This window comes from Lathamus discolor, chromosome 16 (assembly GCF_037157495.1).
Source record: "Lathamus discolor isolate bLatDis1 chromosome 16, bLatDis1.hap1, whole genome shotgun sequence".
Taxonomy (NCBI): Eukaryota; Metazoa; Chordata; class Aves; order Psittaciformes; family Psittacidae; genus Lathamus; species Lathamus discolor.
In genome coordinates this window covers 3,279,483-3,300,920 of record NC_088899.1, presented here as the reverse complement: position 1 = coordinate 3,300,920, position 21,438 = coordinate 3,279,483, and the positions used below count along the sequence as shown (strand labels likewise).

Here is a 21,438-nt window from a genome sequence, read left to right as displayed (position 1 = left end):
CATTTCATACTTCAGCGGATTTCTCCATCAAGATCACAACAAAGTAAAGATTTATTTATACATTAAAACATGAAACAAAATATGGCATAAAGGAATAAGAGAACAAAATGCAAACCCATACTGCTTAAAGCCTTATTAAAATAGATATACATCAACAATGATAAAAATATGTTTGATACACCAGAAAAAGATAATAATCCAGTACTCAGAACTGCAAAGCGATTTGGATTTATATTAAAAAAAGTAAAAAAGTCCAAATTCAGTGCTAATTTTAGTGAAACTTTTTATGGAAAAGGGTTAATACAACACTATAATTCTTCATTGAGTTTCTCTAAAGAAAGATACGTACCTTCTGAAGGCCTGCGGCAAAGGAATTTGAAGCCTCAAGAGGCTTCTGGTTGGGCATTAGGAAAAGCTCCTTTCTAGGGAGGCCGGTGCAATCCTGGCACAGACCAGCAGGGAAGTGGGGCATGTCCCATCTATCCTAAGCCATGCTTGCACTGATCTAGTGCTGGGGACAGTTCTGCTGCGAATGGGAGGTTGGAGCAGAGACACCAAAGGTTTCTTCCACCGTCCCCACTAAATAACTTGGTGACTTGGAAGATGAGGGGAACAAAGATCCACCTCACTTGATAGCTTCCCACTGAAGGTTTCTTCTATTTAGCTGTCATCCCAGGCAGTCCAAAAACTTCTGCATAGAAACACATTTTCTGGCATAGTCTCGTCAGTCCTATATGCACTGAAAGCACAACTTCCAGAGTCCTGTTAGGATTCCACCAGAAACACACTCAAACAACCTCGGATTGGTTCCCATTCCTATTCCAGTATTTCTCACAACACTGTAATGCCTGGAAACGTATGTGAATGTGCATTCCAAACGCACCTGGCAAGAGATGAAGAGTCAAAGCTTTCATCATGTTCTGCTGCTAATGTGCATTGTAAACAAGTGACAGATCCTAAAGCTTTTGGAGGATATAAGACAGGAAATACAAGTGTGCACTTAATCCTGTTCCTGAGCAGAGGAATGCAGAAACATAGTGAAAAAGGGTGAGCACTCAGCAGAACCGCCCCAACAAGCTAGGATGCTTGTTGTAGTTGGTTTTGGCTACTCAGTGCTCTGACAACAGTTGTGTCTGAGTGGATGCAGCCAACTTCTCCGGGGCTGCCTCAGCAGACGTGGTGGTTTTGGCTCTGAGTCGAGCCCCCGTTGTGGCAGAGACCCAGAGCACTTGGTACACTCCTGAGGTATGGACCTACCTGCAGGGACCCAGATGAATACGTAAAGGAGGAACACAGCAGACAATGGATAAAATGCCTTAAGGAAAATGCCTCACTTTCATCTAATCTCGTATCTAATAACCATGGGGAGATGAACCATTTATGCAAGAATCCGCAGACCAGAAGATGCCAAGGAAAGAAAGCGCGATACATGGGATACGAGCAGCGTCTCAGAATGCCGGATCTTATACATTTATGACACTGTCACATTCCAAAATGGCAGAGCATTCTTTTTTAAGCTCTGAAGAGCATCAGATAAGGGGAAAACGTGGCAGAGGCACACAGACAAACAGGAAATTGAATGGGAGGGAGACATCAACGCTCCTGCAAACAAGCAAAGCTACAAAGACTTGCACTGCATTGTGCCAAGGGAGAAAGCAAACCCAGAGCTAAGCAAAGAGAAATTAAAATGTCGTGCAGGCTCTAAGGCAGTGTAAGTCACAGATGTACCAGAAAGGATATTCATCAGCCAAGCAACAGTGGAATCGCTGCTTTCAGCAGTAAATTAAAGGAATCCTGACAGGAAACCATAGAGAAATAATCCGTACAAAACCAGAGGAGTGAAATGGGAAGGCAAACAGACAATATTGAGAGCAGGCAGTATGATGCATTTGCTAGCAAGGGAGAAATCCTTTCTGATAACCCAGTACTGCAGGCACTGCTGCAGATTGAGAGCTGGTAAATTCATTGTGTGCTGAGCATCAGATGCAGATGGCCTCCAAGCACTCTCCTTTGTACAGAGAAGACACCACCCTGAATGGGGCTGTGAAGACCTTGACCTGATAGAAATTGGTATTGCAGAAAGCATCAACCCCATCAGTTGTGGCACAGGTGAAGGGAGGTCCCAGGAAGCTCGCCACGTACCACGTCTGTCATCTTCTCAAGGAACCACGTCTCTATCACAAATACTAAGACATGCTGGGGTTCATTACTTGCACTGCAGATGAAAGCAGACGGCTCCTCATGTCTAGGAAGAGAAACTCAGCTGGGATACAGGGAAGCTATTCTGAAGGCTGGCCTTAAAGGTGGAAACAGACCCCACAGTTGGGCTCCTGGCCATCATGCTTCGTACTTGGTGGAGAAGCAAACGTCAAGCCTTCCTTCCAAATGAAACAGGTAGGAATTTAAAGCTGTGCACCCTGCGATTCTGCTCTCCCTAGCTTGAAGGCATTTAGCATATGAATAAATGGTGCCGACATACTGCCCTGAGAAATATGTGTACAAAGAGGTGAGGCAAGCAGGCAAGAGGGTTAGAGCTGTGCTGCTCCTGTGCAGTCCAGAAAACCACGGAGATATCTGCATTTCCTAGGGCAAAAATGCAGGTGCTTAAATGATTATGCACAGCCCTAGGGATCGTCATTCAGCCTCCGGGACCTGATCTCACATGTGGGTCTCAACCACACAGCATCTGCAGCGAGAGCTGAGGTGTAGAGACAGATGTCCCTCTAATGTCATTCTTTAGGTCTCTGTAACTTTATGAGTTGTAACCCTACACACCCATGATAGATTCTGGTTACACAGCAGTTTCCCATCAGTGTTTTTCCACTGATGCCCACAGTTATGCCTAATTTGTACCAGTGTGATGGGAAAGAAATCTAAACCACTCTGCAGTCACTAGTGTGTCCCTGTGGAGTGTAGCAGAGAAGATTTTGGGCTGCTGTTTGCTCGCCAGATGGCTTTCAAAGCAGCAAGCAAACCAGCTACTTGCAGAATGGATAACAGAGGAGAGAACATTATGGTGTAGACTTCCCTTCTGGGGTCAGGAAAGTAAAAGCTTATAGCCTGAGAAGATCAAGTTTCACATGAGACCAGTACAGCTGAGATTCCTTCTTAATGGTTTGCTCTGAAAGCAAGGAAGCAGGCTGGAAGCAGTAAGACCAGTTTCATATTTGGGCATCATCATAGAAACATAGAAAGTTAGGGTTGGGAAGGACCTTAAGATCATCCAGTTGCAACCCCCGTGCCATGGGCAGGGACACCTCACACTAAACCATCCCACACAAGGCTTCATCCAACCTGGCCTTGAACACTGCCAGGGACAGAGCACTCACAACCTCCCTGGGCAACCCATTCCAGTGCCTCACCACCCTAACAGGAAAGAATTTCCTCCTTAGATCCAATCTAAACTTCCCCTGTTTCAGTTTGAACCCGTTACCCCTTGTCCTGTCACTACAGTCCCTGACAAAGAGTCCCTCCCCAGCATCCCTATAGGCCCCCTTCAGACACTGGAAGCTGCTCTGAGGTCTCCACGCAGCCTTCTCTTCTCCAGGCTGAACAGCCCCAACTTCCTCAGCCTGTCTTCATACGGGAGGTGCTCCAGCCCCTGATCATCCTCGTGGCCTCCTCTGGACTTGTTCCAACAGTTCCATGTCCTTTTTATGTTGAGGACACCAGAACTGCACACAATGCTCCAGGCGAGGTCTCACGAGAGCAGAGTGAGATGTTCCACCCATGATGTTCTGCAAAGTGACACCTCTATCATGTTTGTCGAGTGGCTGGGGGCTCGGGAGCCTCCCCAGTCTTTTGCAGGTGCTTTGCACACACAGTGCAGAATCTTCACACAGTGAAAAACGCAGGTGACAAAGGCCTGGCAGCACTGGATATGACAAATGTACTTTGGGAGGATGCTTGACCCGATGAAGAAATTAGAGGTGGGAGAAGAAAATTCAGTGCTGAAAGGGCTCCTGGTACAATAATTGGTCATGGGAGAGCCAGGAGGAGACTGGCTGGCCCAGACTAAGGCACCAACCTGGCACCGTTATTGCCGAAAACGTATCTTACATGGTAAGAATTTCAGGTGTGCACAAAGAAGTTCTTAGGGACACCGCTTGTTCAATGCTTTTCCAATAGAGATGGAGTCCTGCCCTAGATACAGACAATGCTCTTCCCCAGTAAACTGAAGTGGCCAGCGGGGTGGGAGGTGAGCTTTCCGTACAGGAAAGACAGTCAATGCCTTTGCTGCCTTGGCAAGACTGTCCTCTTTGCATGTGGGCTGGGTGTCAGTGTCTGGCTGGGGAAGCACCAACTGCATCCACTCCTGTATGGCTCAGAACTACTTGTTCCCTCTCAGGAATCCCAGTTTTCACAGTCCTCCTCCTCCTGTGGCTCATGCTTCTCTACCCAAGCACCTCCAGGGGCTTTCCAGGACCCCATGAACAAGGGGCAACTTATTCCCTTTTTGGCTACTTCCAGGTTTGTAGTGCCAGAAGGAACAATTGCGACTGGTTAACAGCAAAGTAGAAGACTTGCCAGGTTCATTGGTTCTGGTTCTTCCTGTCAGTACCTTTCACTGATGAGGTGCAGAGACTGGAATTGGCAGGTTCAGGTCTCGACCCGAAAAGTCAAATGTACATCTAGCTTCTGCTTTCTAAAGGTAGCTGTACAGAAGGGTCTTATGACTGCAGAAATATTTGACCCAGTTACAAACACGCAAACCCAAGCTTCTCCTGACAAATGCATGAGGAAATGTCTTTTTCCTTTGAAAAACAAGGAAGTAGGAGGGTGACAGAATCAGGTATCATAGATTTGTGATTATGAACTAAATTATTGATGCTCTTATTACGAGCCAAACACTTCATTGCGACTGAATGTTGGATTATGACAGCTAACGGTCTATACAGTCTATTTGCTACATCATTTGTGTCAACCACCTAAACTACACCTAGTCCTCTCAATGTGCATGACTTTCAGGGTTGAAAGATTACTGCAGAGAAGAATTTGTGGATAGTAATCCAAATAAAAGCATTGAGTTCATTTCTATAGAACCCGATCCTTTCACTGATTTACAATGATCATTTACATACGTGGTTTTTACATGCAGGGTTGTCAAGGGAGCAAGATCCTAATGAAAACAGCCACGACTGACTTCCAATATGGGGTTCAAGCTGGGAGGTAGTTGCTTAGATACTGAATTGCCTTGAGTTTCCTCCTCCTGTTTACAACTGTTTGTCAATGCATTGGGCAACTGAAATGTCATAGAACTAAGATATCCCATCTTGCTCCATGAATAATGAAGAGCACGTAAAATCATCAATGAAATCATATCATAGCAGCCTTCCAGTACCTGAAGGGGGCCCATAGGGATGCTGGGGAGGGACTCTTCGTCAGGGACTGTAGTGACAGGACAAGGGGTAACGGGTTCAAACTGAAACAGGGGAAGTTTAGATTGGATCTAAGGAGGAAATTCTTTCCTGTTAGGGTGCTGAGGCACTGGAATGGGTTGCCCAGGGACGTTGCGAGTGCTCCATCCCTGGCTGTGTTCAAGGCCAGGTTGGACGAAGCCTTGGGTGGGATGGTTTAGTGTGAGGTGTCCCTGCCCATGGCAGGGGGTTTGGAACTGGATGGTCTTGAGGTGCTTTCCAACCCAAACTATTCTATGATTCTATGATTCTATAAGTTCAAATACTCAAATGTGCCCATATAAATTGGTAGCATCTTTTTAACTGAAGAACAAGTTAATAACAAAAATAAAAGTGTTCTGGATAATTTACAAGTGGAGCCAATGGCTACATTTGTCATTTAATTATTCAGACTAAACGGTTTAAGCAGGGTAACAGCGGTATCTGTATATCTTAAAGTCATTTCCCAGGCACTGAACAAGTTATGGGCATGTTTTCCTCTCTCTGAGGTCAATATCTCTCATGTTTGTGTACCATAATAATCACACACACGCAGGAAGGGCAAAAGTTGAGCAAGGCGCCTAGAAAAGAAAGCCACAAGCAAATGCTTCAAACTTTACAATTCACATTTATTTTGAAAAAATGTTTTGTTAAAAATACTCCTACAAAGGCATTGGAGCAGCGGGTTTCTGTTTCCTTTATAAATACATCTGATTTAGTTTATTTATCTCAGTAACATTGAAAGACATCCGACGAAGCCAGGGGAAACCCTGGTCTGAATGGAAGACACATCCCTGTGTAACAAGGACCTGCACGCTATCTCCCCATTCACAATTAAAAAAATACAAATACTGTCATGAAAATGTTCCATTGTCCACAGGGCCATTGCCAACATACGGGATGAAGAGTAGGAAATAAGAGTTGGGGATGCCCATGGAGCCCAGCTGATACATCCTTGGACCAGCGTTAGGAGGATGAGATGTAGCAGTGACTGGACAGACCTGTCTTTGGGCAGTTGGAGGATACACAGGATTTTCCCATCCTATACCACCAGCTCCTTCCAAAGCCATAACAAGGCTCCTCTCCCTACAAACCTTCCCTATAACGTATGCAGCTCCTTCACAAATCATCCAGTTAAGGCTGATGGCTTCACACCTTGTCAAGCTGGAGCAGCCATATGAGCAAATCACAGTAATCCAATGCCGGGACAGGCAAGAGGATTTGTTGCCACAGTGCTCTACCCCCCCCTCTCCCCTGCTACATTACTGCCACCTCCCCATGTCACATTTTGGACCTCAACATAAGGCTCACTTCCCTCCAGGACCTTCTTGCTTTCTCCCTTGCATTGCTGACCTAGGCTTTAGTCTCTGAGCCAGGAAAAGCTCTTCCCTGCCAGGACTCCCCTAAAATGGAAACGTGGGCAGCTACGCTGACTCTTCAGTTTCTCAGAAGCCCATTGGCATCTGGGGCTGCAGATTTGACTATCTGTGCCCAGCTCTCCCTGAAGGAGCTCTTTGAGCTCCTAGCTGCAGCCCACCCATGTCCTGCATCCCACCACCGCCTGTCCAGGTGAGTGGGGATCAGCACTTGGGACTGCTTTGAAACACCAGGCTCATTTCTCCAGCAGGAGCTGCTACCGCTTGGCTCTGCCTTCAACCGCTCGAACACCCCCACCAACCTTACAAATGGGGCCTCAAAGTGCACCCTGGATAGACCGACCTCACAGCTCATCCAAAACAGACGGCACGGCAGCGAGCGACTGAAGGCCAGCAAAGCAGGCCTGAGAATAGGAATCGTATCCTCAGACTGGTGCGCATCCTCATTTACCTGTGGGTAAGGGGCAGGGTTGGATCCTTTTCCATGAACTATTCCATGGGAACATTGATGGAGGATCCTGACACACCTGACTGGATCTCATTCAGCTTTCTACCTCTTTGCCAGGAAGATGTGGGAAGCGAGGCGGCCGATGTTTCCAGGGAGGAAAGGAAGGAAAGCAGGTAGGCAGAGGGGGGTATTTCCATGGGAAGAAATGTAGCTAAAACCAGGTTCCCTGCAGAGATGTGCTGAGCCAGCTCCAAGGAAGGGATTCCCTGATGATGGCCCAAATCTAAACAAAACGCCCATCCCTCCTATACCGGGGAGGGGATAGAGGGCAAAGAAACGTTGCAGGGAACAGAAAGCTGATGGTGGAGGTAAAGCAATAAAAATAAAGGATGCAAGGGTCACAGGGTGAGAAGTGCATGGAGGAATGCCCCCTGAGTAAGGGGGGTTTATGCTTGGAGCCATGAGTTAAGGAATAGATGCAAATTCCCAGTCCCTGATTTCCCCCCCCCCGTCCAGCTCCAGCAGGACAGCAAGGGGTGCGCTGTGCTGCGTGGTCTTGGTTCAGGAAGACCATTGCAAGGAGGGGAGAAGTGAACCAGGACTTCAGCAGGAGGATCTGGATGATCTGGGAGAAGGACCGCAGCCTGGCACACTGGAGATGTGTGCATCAGGGACTGCTCTCCTTGCAGAAGGGGCACGTGACAGGGCATCACAAACCACAGCTCTCTGAGAGCCAGAGCTCACATTCAGTCTCTCCAACTCACTCACACTCATTCTATCCCTCTCCAAGCCAGGTTTTTCCCTGCCCAGATCTTCCGTCTGCTGGAACGGGGGGACCAAACTTGCCTGTCCACTCGACACACATGATCCAGGGTAGGGTGAGCTCAAGTGTCTCCCTTCCTTCCACTGTTGAACAGCCTGGAAGAAAACTCTGGAGCTTGAAAGCAAGATGGGCAGCGCTTCTACTGGTCTGAGGGACCTAGCCACAGCCTGACGGTGACATGAGCAAGTTCTTACTACAGAAGTATTTTGGGAACTCCTGCAATTTAACTCGGCTGTTTAAACAGGAATTGTATCCCAACTCCTTTGTGGCTGTCAGCCTTCATTTCTCTCTACCTCAGTCATGTGGAAAGCCCTGGCTTGCCTCTTGGACACGTGCTTTAGGGACTGCGAGGTGCTCAGGTACTGTGGGACCAGACACAGTGGTCACTGTAAGCTGGGCTGGCCAACACGAAACCCATAGCCCTGCAACTTGGTTTCCTTCACATGAGGGTCAGGGTTGTCCTACAATAAAAGCTGTGATTCTCACATGACTTCAGTGGTCCCAGGAGCATAAACGCAGGAGCTGGGGTTTTCAGAGAAGAAAAGAACGGTCAGAGAGCTTATAAAATCATCCGCAAAAAATACACCCCAGCTCCTACTGGAGATCGGAGCCCAGAGGGGCCAAGCAGGAAGCACAAGGACCTCAAACATCATGACCCTTACTGGTCTTCTACAGCTTACAAGGATCTGCAGGGGGCCAGGACTACACAGCCAGGGACCCCTTCTGCTCCAGACAGCCCCTTCACCCCCTTTCCTGGGCTGCTCTGCAGAGGGAAATGAATCACTGCCCATAACAAGTAGATTTTCACGTATGCCGTCAAGGTAGCCTAAGCAACAGAATGGGTTTTTGATTGGCTCTAGCTTGCCCCCAGGACATAAAGAACAAATCCTGCTTCAGAGCTGGGCCAGCACTCACAGTTGCCCTTAGGACCATGTCCTGAAGCCCCAACACTCATTGCCTGCTCTGCGGTGTCTCTGGAATTTCACTGCATGCACTCAGCCCAGCCCTGACTCGCTCCACTGCACCTAGACCTCTTTGCCCTATTCAGAAGCTTGCCCCAGGCTCCTTTCCTCCATTTTCACCCTTGAGGCAGCTCTCACTGGTCCATTTGGACTCACAGCTAGGACACCCAAGCAGCCAGGAGTGACTGGTTGCTCCAGTGCAGAGGGGCAACAGTCCCAACAGAAACCACACCACAGCAGAGGAAGGAAAGACGGGACCACTCCTTACACCAGCAGTCCCCTCTGTGCATAAGGTCCTCTGAATCATAAAAGATGTGAGGCAAGGATGCTTCTAAAGATCTTCCATGTCCAGAGCATGAGGGCCCACCAACACAGCCTCCCTTTTTGTGCCATTACTGCTGTTTGAGGCACTGACGACATGCTGCATCTTGTGCTACACTGGGAGGAGGAAGCAAGTGGTTTCCCTTGGCATGAGAAGCCCTCTGCCTCCACAGAAATCCTTCACCAGAAAGAGTGAAGAATGGAAAACCAATGATCATCAATCAAGTGCTTGAGCCTTTGTCAGTCCCAAGAAGGCAGTGGTACAAAAGAAGTGCTGCAGGAATGCCATTAACACTCCATGCCCCCACGCATCCGTGACCCAGACAAACTGGCAGAGGTATTTTTGTGTTGAGGAGATTCTTTTTCTACACATTTGTCCAGTCAGCTCTCGAATCCGTCTAATGCTTGGTCTCAACATGCTCCGGCAACGAGCTTCACCCTTCAACCCCTCTTCTTTGTGCCAAGGAACACTCTGCTTCACCTGCCATAGTGTTTTGATTGGGAGAACAGTGATTGCTGCTTGTCCACTGTACCCACACCTTCCCTGATCAAACAGCATGACATTTTCATCATTGTGGTTCACCTCTGCCAGACCAAGAATCACAATCTATTTACCTTTTATACCTCCCAGAGATGTCCGGCTGTTCCTGAGGCCCTGATAATATCTGCTATAACACACAGATATTATATCTGCATAATTCCTAGTTTCTGTGTATCGCTTTTGAGTTGAGGAGAATGGAATTATCACCAGCATATCAGAGAATCACTGTCTCATAACCACATTCTTGTATGAAGGCTACTGTGTACTGATGTTTGGCAGCAATCAGAGGCTTCACGCTTATTCTCCTCCAGCAAAGACCCAGCAAGGATGCGGATCTGCCACACCACCTCTCTCAGGCTGGTGTCCACAATGCCTGCGAGGCACTGTTCAGCTGGGGTCTGGTGCTTTTGCCAACCTCCATCTCCCAGGCTCATGAACCAACTCACTGCAAACTGCAGTCAGTGAGTTGGAAGTGCAGAAGAAAGGCAGCATGGGGAACAGGGTGATTTGACTGTCACCATTCACCTCCCTCGGGTTAGGGTAACATTCCCCCTAGTCCTCATTGAACTCCTTCCATTCGTTTTTGCTAACAGAGCTAAAGACTCGACAAAGTTTAATCCTTTCCTCCTAGACTTAGTAGGAATCATCAAAGAATACAGTATGACACCTGTGCAGGAAATGACAACTGACCTTAGAGGTAGAAGTAGAAGCTACAGTTGAGGCAACTGAAAAACTCCTGAAATTCACTGGAATAAAAGAACTGGAAAAGTATCAGCCAAACATTTGTTGTTCTATTTTCCTGAAGGCAAAACGGACTTCCTGAACAAAAAGAATAAAAAATAAGGCATGCAAGGTCAAGTCTTGTTTGCAGGAATGGCAATCGGGGGCACTATGTGTATCTAACAGTCCATGGTTGGATTGAGTGAGTCAACGATCAGTGCTATAGAAGTGGGGCTGCTACTGCAGCCTACAAAGCACAGGGCTGCAGAGAAATGTCTTGCAGAACTGAGGAAGGGGAGGGGGAGAATGGGGAGGAATTGCTGGATCAACCAGGACATAGCTGGGAATGCAAAGCAAGGAAAAGACTTGTGGGGACTTCCTGGTTCCATCCCAGACTTCTGCATATAGCATTTGTCAGTGAAGTTGGCCGGAATAACAAAGGGAGATAAATTCCAGGGAATATTTTCAGAGTGCAGGGAGTTTTCTAAGACAACAACGGAAGATCGCAACTCATATGGAAGCAAACGCAGACCAAAGTCGTGTCCTGTCTTTGGGAAGAGCTCAATAGTTACAAGAAACAAATCATCTTGGAGAAGTCTAAAGACAAGGCCAAAATAGGATCGAAGATAAATGACTGTATATTCTGCATAGTAGGAGGATTCTAGCAGCTCTCTGCAATGACAAAATGAAATCAGCAATACAGAAGAGAATTTCTGGGTGGGAATTGCTTGTGAGACAGCCAGTGGCAGAACCGGACTGAGTTGTGAATGAACATGGTGGAACCAACACGATGAGCAGATGGGACCAGTGCTCAAGGCACAAACTAAAGCTCCAGGACAGAATGTGGTTGTGTTGACTGCAAGCAAGTACAGCTCAGATCATACAACTACGAGGAAATGTCGTTTTGGTAATATAGAGGACTACTGATCCTAGAGCTGAAAGCACATCAAACACTTCACTAAGAGATCGCAGTGTAAAAGGAGGAGAACACAGCAAAGAAGACAATTTTGAGGATGCCTTTAATGGCATGGGATAACTGCCAGCAGGATACAAAAATGAAGGTGGCACTACATTAATTGTTCATGTAACTTTGAGGAGGAAATGCTGATTCCTGTACGTGAAGAACTTGTATGTAAAATTTCTGAAGATGGACAAAGACCTATGCTAAATACGCCTCGGGTTAGACACGTTCAGGTTAGAAAGAAGATGAAATACATTAAAAAAGACCCCACTAAAACAAACCAGACAACAGAGATACTTCCAGACACTCTGGACTCATAAATCCAAGGCAGCCACAGATTTATTGTATCATCAGAGCATACAACTGTCAATGATGCAGCAAAGTTCAAGCCCTGACCCCAGGTTTTGTAGAAATCCGCCTGGAAAACATAACAAGAGATTTCCTCAACTGCTCAAAGCCACCAAGAGGTTTTCTCTACAGGCCACTGTGATGATTACAGGGAAAAAACCTTTCCTTTAACACCAATGCAAAGAACAACTTCAAGGGGTGTGGGAAAAGTGTTATTAGCAAAGGTAGCACCTAATACCAATAAAGCTTCCTCTCTCGTTAGCTCATGGCATTCCACACCAGGAGGCAACTCTGCATATGGAGAATACTTAAGTAGTCAGTGAAGAGAGCAAGGTCCTGCTATTGTGGCTGTCCAACAGCCCCTTTATGGCAGACCTTCTAAGCCAGAGCTACATAAAGATGTAGCACTGCTTTCTTCCCAGCCTTGCACAGGGTACTATTGTAAATGCTTCCCTGCACACGGTTCTCTTCTTGCTAACACTGGCACACACTCAACGATGCTAACAAGATGACTCTCGTACATAATGACTGACCATGGAGTCGTGGGTAAAAACTCCAAATTTGGATCTTAATACTAAATTAATGCTGCATAACCAGTAAACTCAGTGACAGCCACATTCACCCGGATCACATGGAAGTCCTGCGCATGAATTACTGCCACTGAAAGCTACTGCCCAGTAGTGAGGATGCTACGGAGAAGCCAGACTGCAGCAGACTGCAGGAGGAGCCAGCAGCTCTTCAGCTGCTGAAAACCACGGATCACCATTAGATTCATGAAAGGTAAAGATTTTACTGGGGAGGGGGAAGGTAACTTGGGGAGGCGATGCGCAGCTCATAGTGCCCTGTTTCCGTGTCCCCCCAGTCAGCAAGAGCAAGTGATTCCTCATGGCAGTGCCTCATACAAGTGTAGTTTTCCTTTTGCCTGGCACACCCCTGTGCTGTTAATCCCAGGTAGAGGGCTGGTGGCCAAGAGTTGACAATGACCCACTAAACATATCCTAACTTTTTAGTACCCACGTGTGCTTTGCTCCCTCCACTCTGCCCCATGATGCTCTGCATGATTTGAACTTATCACTGGCCAACAAACTAAGTGCTTGCAATCCAGGACCATGCTCAGCTCTCTGACCCACTGCCATCACCAGACATGGGTAACCCTCAGCAGCAGATGGCAGTGGGAAACAGAAGGGTCTAGGAGGTAGCTTGAAAGGTGGAGGTGAAATGCGAAGATGGCAGCAAGCTGCCTGAAAATCTCATTGTGTTATTTTTTGTACCCACACATGCACACATGCACATGCACAACTATTTCACAGTGTTCGTGTTAGCAAGTGCCTTTCCCCTTGTTACATGTTCTCCCCATGAAGCTCAATTTTGTCATTAGACTCACATTTCATAGCAGTACATTTGACACCCATGAGATAAATACATTAAAGTCACTTCAGTGACTCTGCCCTCCACTGCAGCATGCTCCAGAGGCATTTACAACCAAAGTACTTTCAGGAACTTGGTTCCTTGTGCTCCCAGGAGAGCTTGAGGGATGCAGAAAATTGCAGTGGTTTATGGATCATGTCCATTTTAAGTCCAGTTCTCCATTAGTCCTACACAAGTACAAACAGATGTCACAGCAAAACCTGGTATAAACAGATGGGAATGTGTTAACTTTTAGTACGGACAACACGTGATTTTTGGTCAGAAGAAGAGACAAGGATGTGCTTTCTCTGTCCTGCAGACAGCTGCCACGGCTTTGGTGAGTTATGGCACTGAGCTTGGTATGGTCCCATCCTTCACAGTGGGTTGGGTCTGGTAGGTAGATGTGTATAATGGTAGCCAGTGAGGAGATTCAGTGCATTAAGACAAAATGTCTCCAGATGAAGACCTGAAGTGCCCTTCCAAGCCCTAACAAGGCCTGGCTCTGAAGTGATGCTGCCTGGCCATTGCTTCTCCTTTGTGTCTGCAGGAATGTAAGGGACGGCAGAGAACTGTCAGGAATTGTCTGGGAAGGACAAGTGAAGGGCATCACGTGCTCCTTCCACATGGCTGCCCCACAGGAATCTGCTGGTGAGTTTTCCAGGCAGACAGCTCTCCTTGCAAAGCTCTCTTGCACATAAAGTAGCCGGTTGGCTATGGCTAGACAACCTGCCACAGCACCACGCTTCCCTCCCCCTGAACTGCCACCAAACAGCTTCAGACATGCCCTTGGGAAAGACTGACGACTGTTCCTTGTTAAAATACAGCAGCTACAACGTGAGGCAGAGATGGACCATGCGAGCAGCTCTCGCTACTGCTCCACACTTCTACTGGACAGGGCACACGGAGAAGCTCCTTGTTTCTCTGTGTCCCCTATGCAAGCACCAGCACTTCGTGTGCTTTAGCTGACACCATCGATTTTTGCATGCTGGTCTTTAAGTCCATTTCCTGACCAGGAGCACAGCTTTTTAAATGCAGCGACATTAAAAGCATCCCTTCTTTAGACACACAGGCTAAACCCGCCTGGATATAGGACAGGCAGCTGATTATGTCCAGGCACCACCTGCATATAAACGTGCCTATAGTCCACTGACCCCTCACTCTATACCATATTCTGCCATCTGAAAGAGATGTAGGGTAATGGCACTGCTGTCAGAGGGGGAGCACTGTGGACATTGAGTACAGAATACATCCCTGTGTTCCCAGCACGCACCTGCTACTGAAGTTAATGTGACTACAGATGCACTTTCGATTGCAAGAACAGGAAAATACCGAAAACACAAATGAGAATACGATGCTGCACTCGAGATTTCAGATAAACAGGGGCTGGGGGGGGGAAATTCCTCCACTTAAGGGCCCTGCTGCTGATGCTGTCCGCCAAACGCTGGGACACTGCAAGAGCTAAGCAGAGAAATAACTCTCAGTTGTAGGGAATGGTCTGCTGCCACTCCTAAGTTCTTCTTTGTTGGATGTGGTCTGAAAGTGGAAAATTCTAAGTATTTTATAAATGGCATCATATTTTACAAGCAGTCTAGGGAGGTGACGTCTGGCCACAGAAGTCTAGACAGCTTGGGAGTTTCATCCACAGCAGACACACTTCCTCTTGGATACAGCTCCTGGAAAACACAGCAAACCAGCCCCCTATGAACATGCCTCCAACACCCCGTGCTGCTGAAAGTAAGTGGAGGACCCTACAAATGGCAACTGCAGACAAGGGCTTGTAAACACAAACTGTGCTGGCCACGGCCAGATGGGTATAAATATGCCACGTGGCCAGAGGAAGGCGACTGGTGGTAGGCATGTTTAAAAGGATACAAGGTGCTGAACAAGGAGAACAAGCCTGATTCTCATTTGCACCCCCCTGCGCTTGGCTGGTGGCAGTTACACATACCAAAGACCTGGTCGGCAACTATAGCATTTATTTCAGTTGTTTGTAAATCCACTGACTGATCATTCAGCTTCAACCACAGCATTGTGCCTCTGGAGACCTGGGCTCCTGCATCAGAATTCTTGCCTTTGCTGTCCCAGGCTCCGCTCCAGGCGACTGGCGGAGCCTGAAGCTGCTTCAGAGCCCCCAGCGCATCATTTAACAAAGGGACTGGGCTCCCCAAAGGACACAGAGCACAGCCGCAGAGTGTGATCGCTGTAGTGAACCATTCACAACTTGGCAACTAGTACAATCCCGATCCCAAGCAATCACACGCTGGGAGCTCCTCTTAGAGGTCGGGGCTTACCCTGCCTTTCTGTGATCCATACACCAATGACACCTTTCTAAGCAGTCAGGCATTCCATTTCCAAAGGGCTCTGGCAGCCAGCTGCGGAGTTATCATTCCCTCCCACAACCCATCCATCCTCCCCTGTCTTTCCCTCTCCCCTGCAGCTCCCTCCCCAAACCCTACGACGCTGCTCACCCCTGCACCAGCAACCCTGAATCGAGCGGGTGATCATTTTGTCTTGGCAAACAACTGGAAGCCCAACATTAGAAACGTCGGTCGGGCCATGACAAATTGCAAAATAACAAACAAGCAAATGGGAGGAAATGTGCATATAAAAAAAACCCAATTCTCCTGGCATATTGTCAATAAGCTGCAAATTTCCTTCCCCAGGGAAGGGGTTTAAGTTCTTGAACGATATGATGCTTGGAGATGTCATTTTTCATTAGAAAACCCCAACCAACCAAAAACTTCCAACCCCAAACGCACAATCTGGTGTTAACAAAAGGAGGTAAAAGGACAAATCTCCCAACAATGACAACCGAAAAATAAAGGTACACATCAGCATTTGTAATCAAAAACTACTACATACTGTACTTGGGAAGTCTTCTGGGGGAAAGATCATTGGCATCTAGTGAGGACATCACTAAAAGTCTTGTGCATATGATATGTATGAGACAATGATGCCACCGGAGGGTGGATGGACGGACCCTTAGGAAACTGTCACTCACAAAACCGTTCCATGACAAGAGAAAATAAGAGATGTAAAAAGGATTGGTTTTCCCCATCCCCACCCCCTGAAGCATTACAGATTCCTTCTCAATTGTCGGAAACAGCCTCTTCTAGTCTCAGTTTATTTGTTCGTTGGGGTTTTTTTGTGTGTTTTGTTTTTATTATTTTTTAGAAAAAGTCTTCATCTTTTGAAGAAGTCCATCCATTTCTGAGACGCACTTGGTTCCACAGCACCAAAGAGCTTCAGCTCTCTCTCCCCTCTGACTTGCTAACAGCGGCTTTAAGGAAGGACTGCTGAGCGCATGCCATTCCCAGAGCCACCAGCCCATGTGAGAAAGAGAAGTGCTTCTTGGGACCTATCTTTGCATTCATCTTCTTGAAGAAGTCTCATTGCTCCAGAGGTGCTGGGCCCAGCTGCAGCAGCCTTGTGCAAGAGGAAACAGATGAAGCTGCTCTCTTCTCTTCCTTTGGAGACTCCCATTGGTCTTGGAGCCCTTATCAAGAACGCAATTGCTTTATTATTATTTAAAAATATTTCATAGTTTGTGGTTTGTTTTTTTTCTTTTTCTTTTTTTTTTTTTTTTCAAAATAGTTGTCTTTTTTTTGTTCCCTTTTTCCATTGCTTAAATTCTAGACGCTCTTGGCGACTTCTCATTGCTGATGGCAAGGCATTTCTTCCTGTTGCCGTGATCCTCAGAGCAGCTGCCTGTCTCTGGTCCATGTAGAACACTCAAGAACTGTAGTTCGGACATACAAGGGCAAAGGGGAGCAGGGCCTCAAGGAAGAGGAGTAGGAGGACACGTTGCTATCAGACCTCCACAGACTGAATTTGGTTCATCTGTGCTCTCATCACCTGGATACTGTTAAGGATTTTCTTCTGGTGTCCTGCTAAAGTGACCCCAACTCGCAGAATGTCCCTTTTGGAGGAAAAGAAACAAACACCACATAAACACCACATTTTTCTCACCACGAGTTCATATATGAGCATACTCCATATATGCAACAAATACAAGCAAACCTGGTGAAACCTCTACTCTATCTTTTTGACTCTCCCTGGCTTTGCAATTGCTACCTACCTGCATCACCCCTGCAGTACTGGAACCTCCATAGAGACCACAGGCTCTGCTCACTGTTTGTAAGTGAATTTGCCTTAAGGTTTTCTACCCATGCATTGTTTTGTTTCTTTCTTTGCATGTTTAGATTATCGCTCTCTTTTTGTGACAGAGTAACCCATTTTTGCCATCCCTGGGGACACACATCGTCAGCAGTATGAATCTCACTCCCCCCTGTGCAGATGATGGTTGTTCTTGGTACTTTTGCTTTGATCCGATGAGGCCATCAAGTGATAAACTTTTGCTACTTACCCTCTTTGCTAAATCAAAACAATCTCATTTTTTCTACTGCTTCTATTTTTTATAGAGTAGGCATCTGGGAAGAGGAAAAGGTTGTGCCGAGAGCATGGAAGTGACTGCGCTGTTCGTACCTGTGGTCACTCCAGATGAGTTTGTTACTCATCTCCTCCTTGGTGGATAAATCTCAGACATGAATTCTTCTGATCAGTGAACAGACGGCATTCACGAGATGTGACCTGGACCTGACTGTAAGGATTTTCAGTTGCCTTTTTTTCTCCTTCCTTGAGTGTTAAAGAATAGATTTTTAAGTGTGGCAAAACCCTTGCCTGTTTTAGAGCGGAAGTCAATGGGCAAAGAAAGGTAAACACGTGCTCCAAGCAAAGATGAGAAAAAATCCTCTCGCACAAGTGGCACACGAGCCTTCAGAGCTTGCTTTAGACCTTGTCCCAGCCAGATGTGCTGAGCTAGAGGATCTACCTTCTTGGATGAGTCCGGCACCTTGACTTTAGCTTTTGTTCTGATTGGGAACAAAGACCAAAGACTTCACTCATGTCTGTAAACCAGAATAAGACTGTGGCCCCACACAGCCCTGTGCTTCCTCAGCTTTCTGCCCTGGACACAGATACTTCGTTGGCCCAGGTGTCCCAGCCTGCAGACAAACTTAGGCAGGCTGGGATGTGGTGTAGGTGTGATGTCCCAGTTTAGTCAAAGTTCTTTCTCCCTCTCCTTCCGATTTTACGGACCCTCTTTCTGTTCTATGAACACAGCCTATAATGTGCCAACGTCATCCCCAGGGCCTTGGGGTTGTATCACAGATGTACTGAACAGTCAGAACTGCCATGTGAATTTCCTAGCAGCAAATAAGAACAGAAGGCCAGAAACAGTCAGTTTGGCTGTTTGCGTGAGTGGGTTCTGACCCATTAGTAGATTTAAAGACTGGAATTAGGGACCAAGTGAAAAAGAATTCCTGGTTACAAGGCAGAGACATTGCAGCACTTACAGATGGCTTTAATGCTTGGTGCTTTCTTAGGAAGGTTTGCTAAAGTTAACTGCAACCAACCGCAAATCTTTCACCAGAGGCATCAAAGTCCCAGCTTGCCCCAAGGGATTTCAAAACCCACCACAAACAGATTTCAGCTGCCTGCTTGCTCTGAGGAACTTGCTAAGACTTTGCCACTAAGGGATGTTTTCAGTGGATGCAGGGCAATGCAGAACAAATCTGAAACCATCTGGACTTTCAGAGGCCTTTCTTAGGCAGAAATTTGTTTGTTGCCATCACCAGTACATCATACATCCAAAAGGACTGTGGAGTCTAAAAGTGCTATTGAGTGGCTGGAGAACGGTCTGGTGCTGGCCTAAATTCTCTGTCTTTTCCATGCTGGGCTTTTGAAGACCCTTGTGGGGCTCTTGTTTTCACAGCGGGGACGTGCAGCATGATAGTGTGGACATGAATTCTGCAGGTCCAGGGCAGCAGACAGACACACACTGTCCGGAGACAAGACAGAGCCCACAGCAAAAGTAGTTCTGCAGAAACGGAATGGACTAGAAGTGGGGCCACAGGGCAACAAGTCTTATAGAAACTGCATTATGGGAGAATAAAAACTAATTCAGTAACAACCAGCTGTTGTCAAACTGCTGAGATTTTTCCTTGTGCTTTGGGAATAGAAGCCAGGGCACTTACTCTACGGTCATCTGAGATACTACGTCAAAGGTGGTGAAGCCAGCACTGGCAAAGCTCTCCTTGTACTGGCTCATCTTGATGGCATCCAGCCATTCATCCACAGTGTTGAAGCTGGTATAATCTGGGATTGTGCGGTCAAGTAGGGGGAGGTTCATCCTGAAACACAGAAATGGGGAATGAGCAGAACAAGCAACAAAAAGCACATGTATTTCCGCACCCTCCATCAGCTGAAGAGATCTGGACCAGCACCATCCACAGTGCCTGCACTGCACCATATTATGAAGTACCAATCAGAAAACAGTCTAATTCAACTGAGGGAAAGATGGTGTAGAGCATCAGAGAAGTCTTACTGGATCAGTTTGTGCAGGAGAGGCAGAAGCCTTCAAAGATGATGGGATGCAGCTCTAAAATTATGGCTGCAGCAGGGGAGAAAATATATTCTCTGGTATCTCCACCCAGTCCAGGGAAACATCATACTGCTTGATGAAGCTTTATTTGCCTCCATTGTATGCAAGATTCAACTACCAAAGCAACCACACTCATCCAGCATCATGTGTACGTGAAACCTATGTGCTCTTTTAACTGCAGTTAGAGTCACTGTCCAACTCAGTGAGCTGTGTTCACCACATCTAACATGTCCAAGGAGAGGGACCAGAGTGATCTTGACTTCTTTTAATGCCCTTCCTATAAAGGACCAAACATCACAGGGCAAGCTGCCTCTGAAATAACTAGCCTAGAGAGATGCAAAGATGGTACCCACTAGGACACAAAGGACAGCAGATCTGCAAAGAGAAGCCACAGGACAAGAGGAAGACAGAAGTACACACCCAGAGGAAAGAGGTGCCATGGCTTTCAGGCTGTTAGGATTTCGGATCATTTTATCTAAGGTGTTGACAATTTGCCCAAATTTGGGTCTGTGGTTTCGATCTTTCTGCCAACAGTCAAGCATTAGCTGGTGCAGGGCATTCGGACAATCCATAGGTGGTGGTAGCCGATAGTCTTGCTCAATAGCATTTATCACCTACAAGAGGAGAAAAAGAGATCAATACAGTTGCAGTAAAACCTATTTAATTCATCATGTTCCTTTTCCTGGATTTTGAGTGTAACTGGCATGACCAGACGTACTGCAGTGGGGCTGACTGCATGCCCTTCCTGCTGACTGCCTATACTTCCTACTGCCTGCCATCTCAGCCACCACCACATACTCCTATAGCTCCCAGCCTTCTCCATGGCATGTTATCTGGTGAGAAGATGTTGGCCTTGTTCAGCTGACATGCAGCCTTGCTGACTATGTGCGATGAGCCATGCCCATAAGTCTCTTAATCCAGGGAGAGCATCCCCACTACTTTGACACAGATGTGTAAGCCTGCAGCGTCAGGCATGAGTAAGGTGAGTCAGAGAGAAGGGTTTGTACTTTCGCACAGGTACACAGCACAACACAACAGCTCACTGGGGGGAGAGCATCCCTGTCCAGTGAAGGGTCTGTTTGTGAGTTACAGCCTGGGGAAGCTGCCCCTGTGTCTTCCTTTCTTCAGTGGTGCTCTCTACTCACTCCTGCCAACAACCCAGGTGACAGTCATGCCCCGAGACAGGGCTGCGTGCACTGAGCCAGCAGTACATGTTGGATCTCCCCACAGTCCTGTGCACGTGCAAACTGGAGCACACAGTGCAGAGGACCAAGACCTTGGTCAACTGAACCAGACACATGACAACTTTGCTACAGCATGTAGAGAAGGGTTGCAGCACAGCTTGCCTAAGCCATGCTGCAGCTCTGTGGGCCAAACACAAGGCGGCTTTGGCTGCTGCGTGTTTGGTCTCTCCTTACTGCATCACACAACATGGGAAAATGTCTGGTCTGGCAATGTTCAGTGGAAAAAGCACAGGCACAAGGGCTAGAGGCTCTTCTTCAAGAGGAACCCTTGTCATCCTGCTCCTGCAGCCCTCCATCCTCTCTACAATCAAGGAGGATGGAGCTGAACACCTTTATCCAGGGGCTTCTTACACATCACAGTCCAAGCTTGCCATGGGAAATTTAATGACCCCCTAATGGAAGATGACCTTGACCATGGCAGGGGGGTTGGACTAAGTTATCTTTAAAGG

General features: G+C 47.2%; 1 protein-coding gene across 2 annotated transcripts in view; it reads right to left on the bottom strand.

The window, feature by feature from the left end:
- Window positions 1–15,259: 15,259 nt before the first annotated feature.
- EPHB2 (EPH receptor B2) overlaps window positions 15,260–21,438 on the bottom strand; it is a 108,923-nt gene continuing 102,744 nt past the window's right edge. For both annotated transcript variants that reach the window (XM_065696867.1, XM_065696866.1), the window contains exons 14-16: window positions 20,166–20,359; window positions 19,339–19,494; window positions 15,260–17,222 (exon numbers count right to left, since the gene is read on the bottom strand). In XM_065696867.1, the coding sequence (XP_065552939.1) occupies window positions 17,114–17,222; window positions 19,339–19,494; window positions 20,166–20,359 (459 nt within the window). In that variant the 3' untranslated portion in view covers window positions 15,260–17,113. The remainder of the gene's footprint in view (window positions 17,223–19,338; window positions 19,495–20,165; window positions 20,360–21,438) is intronic.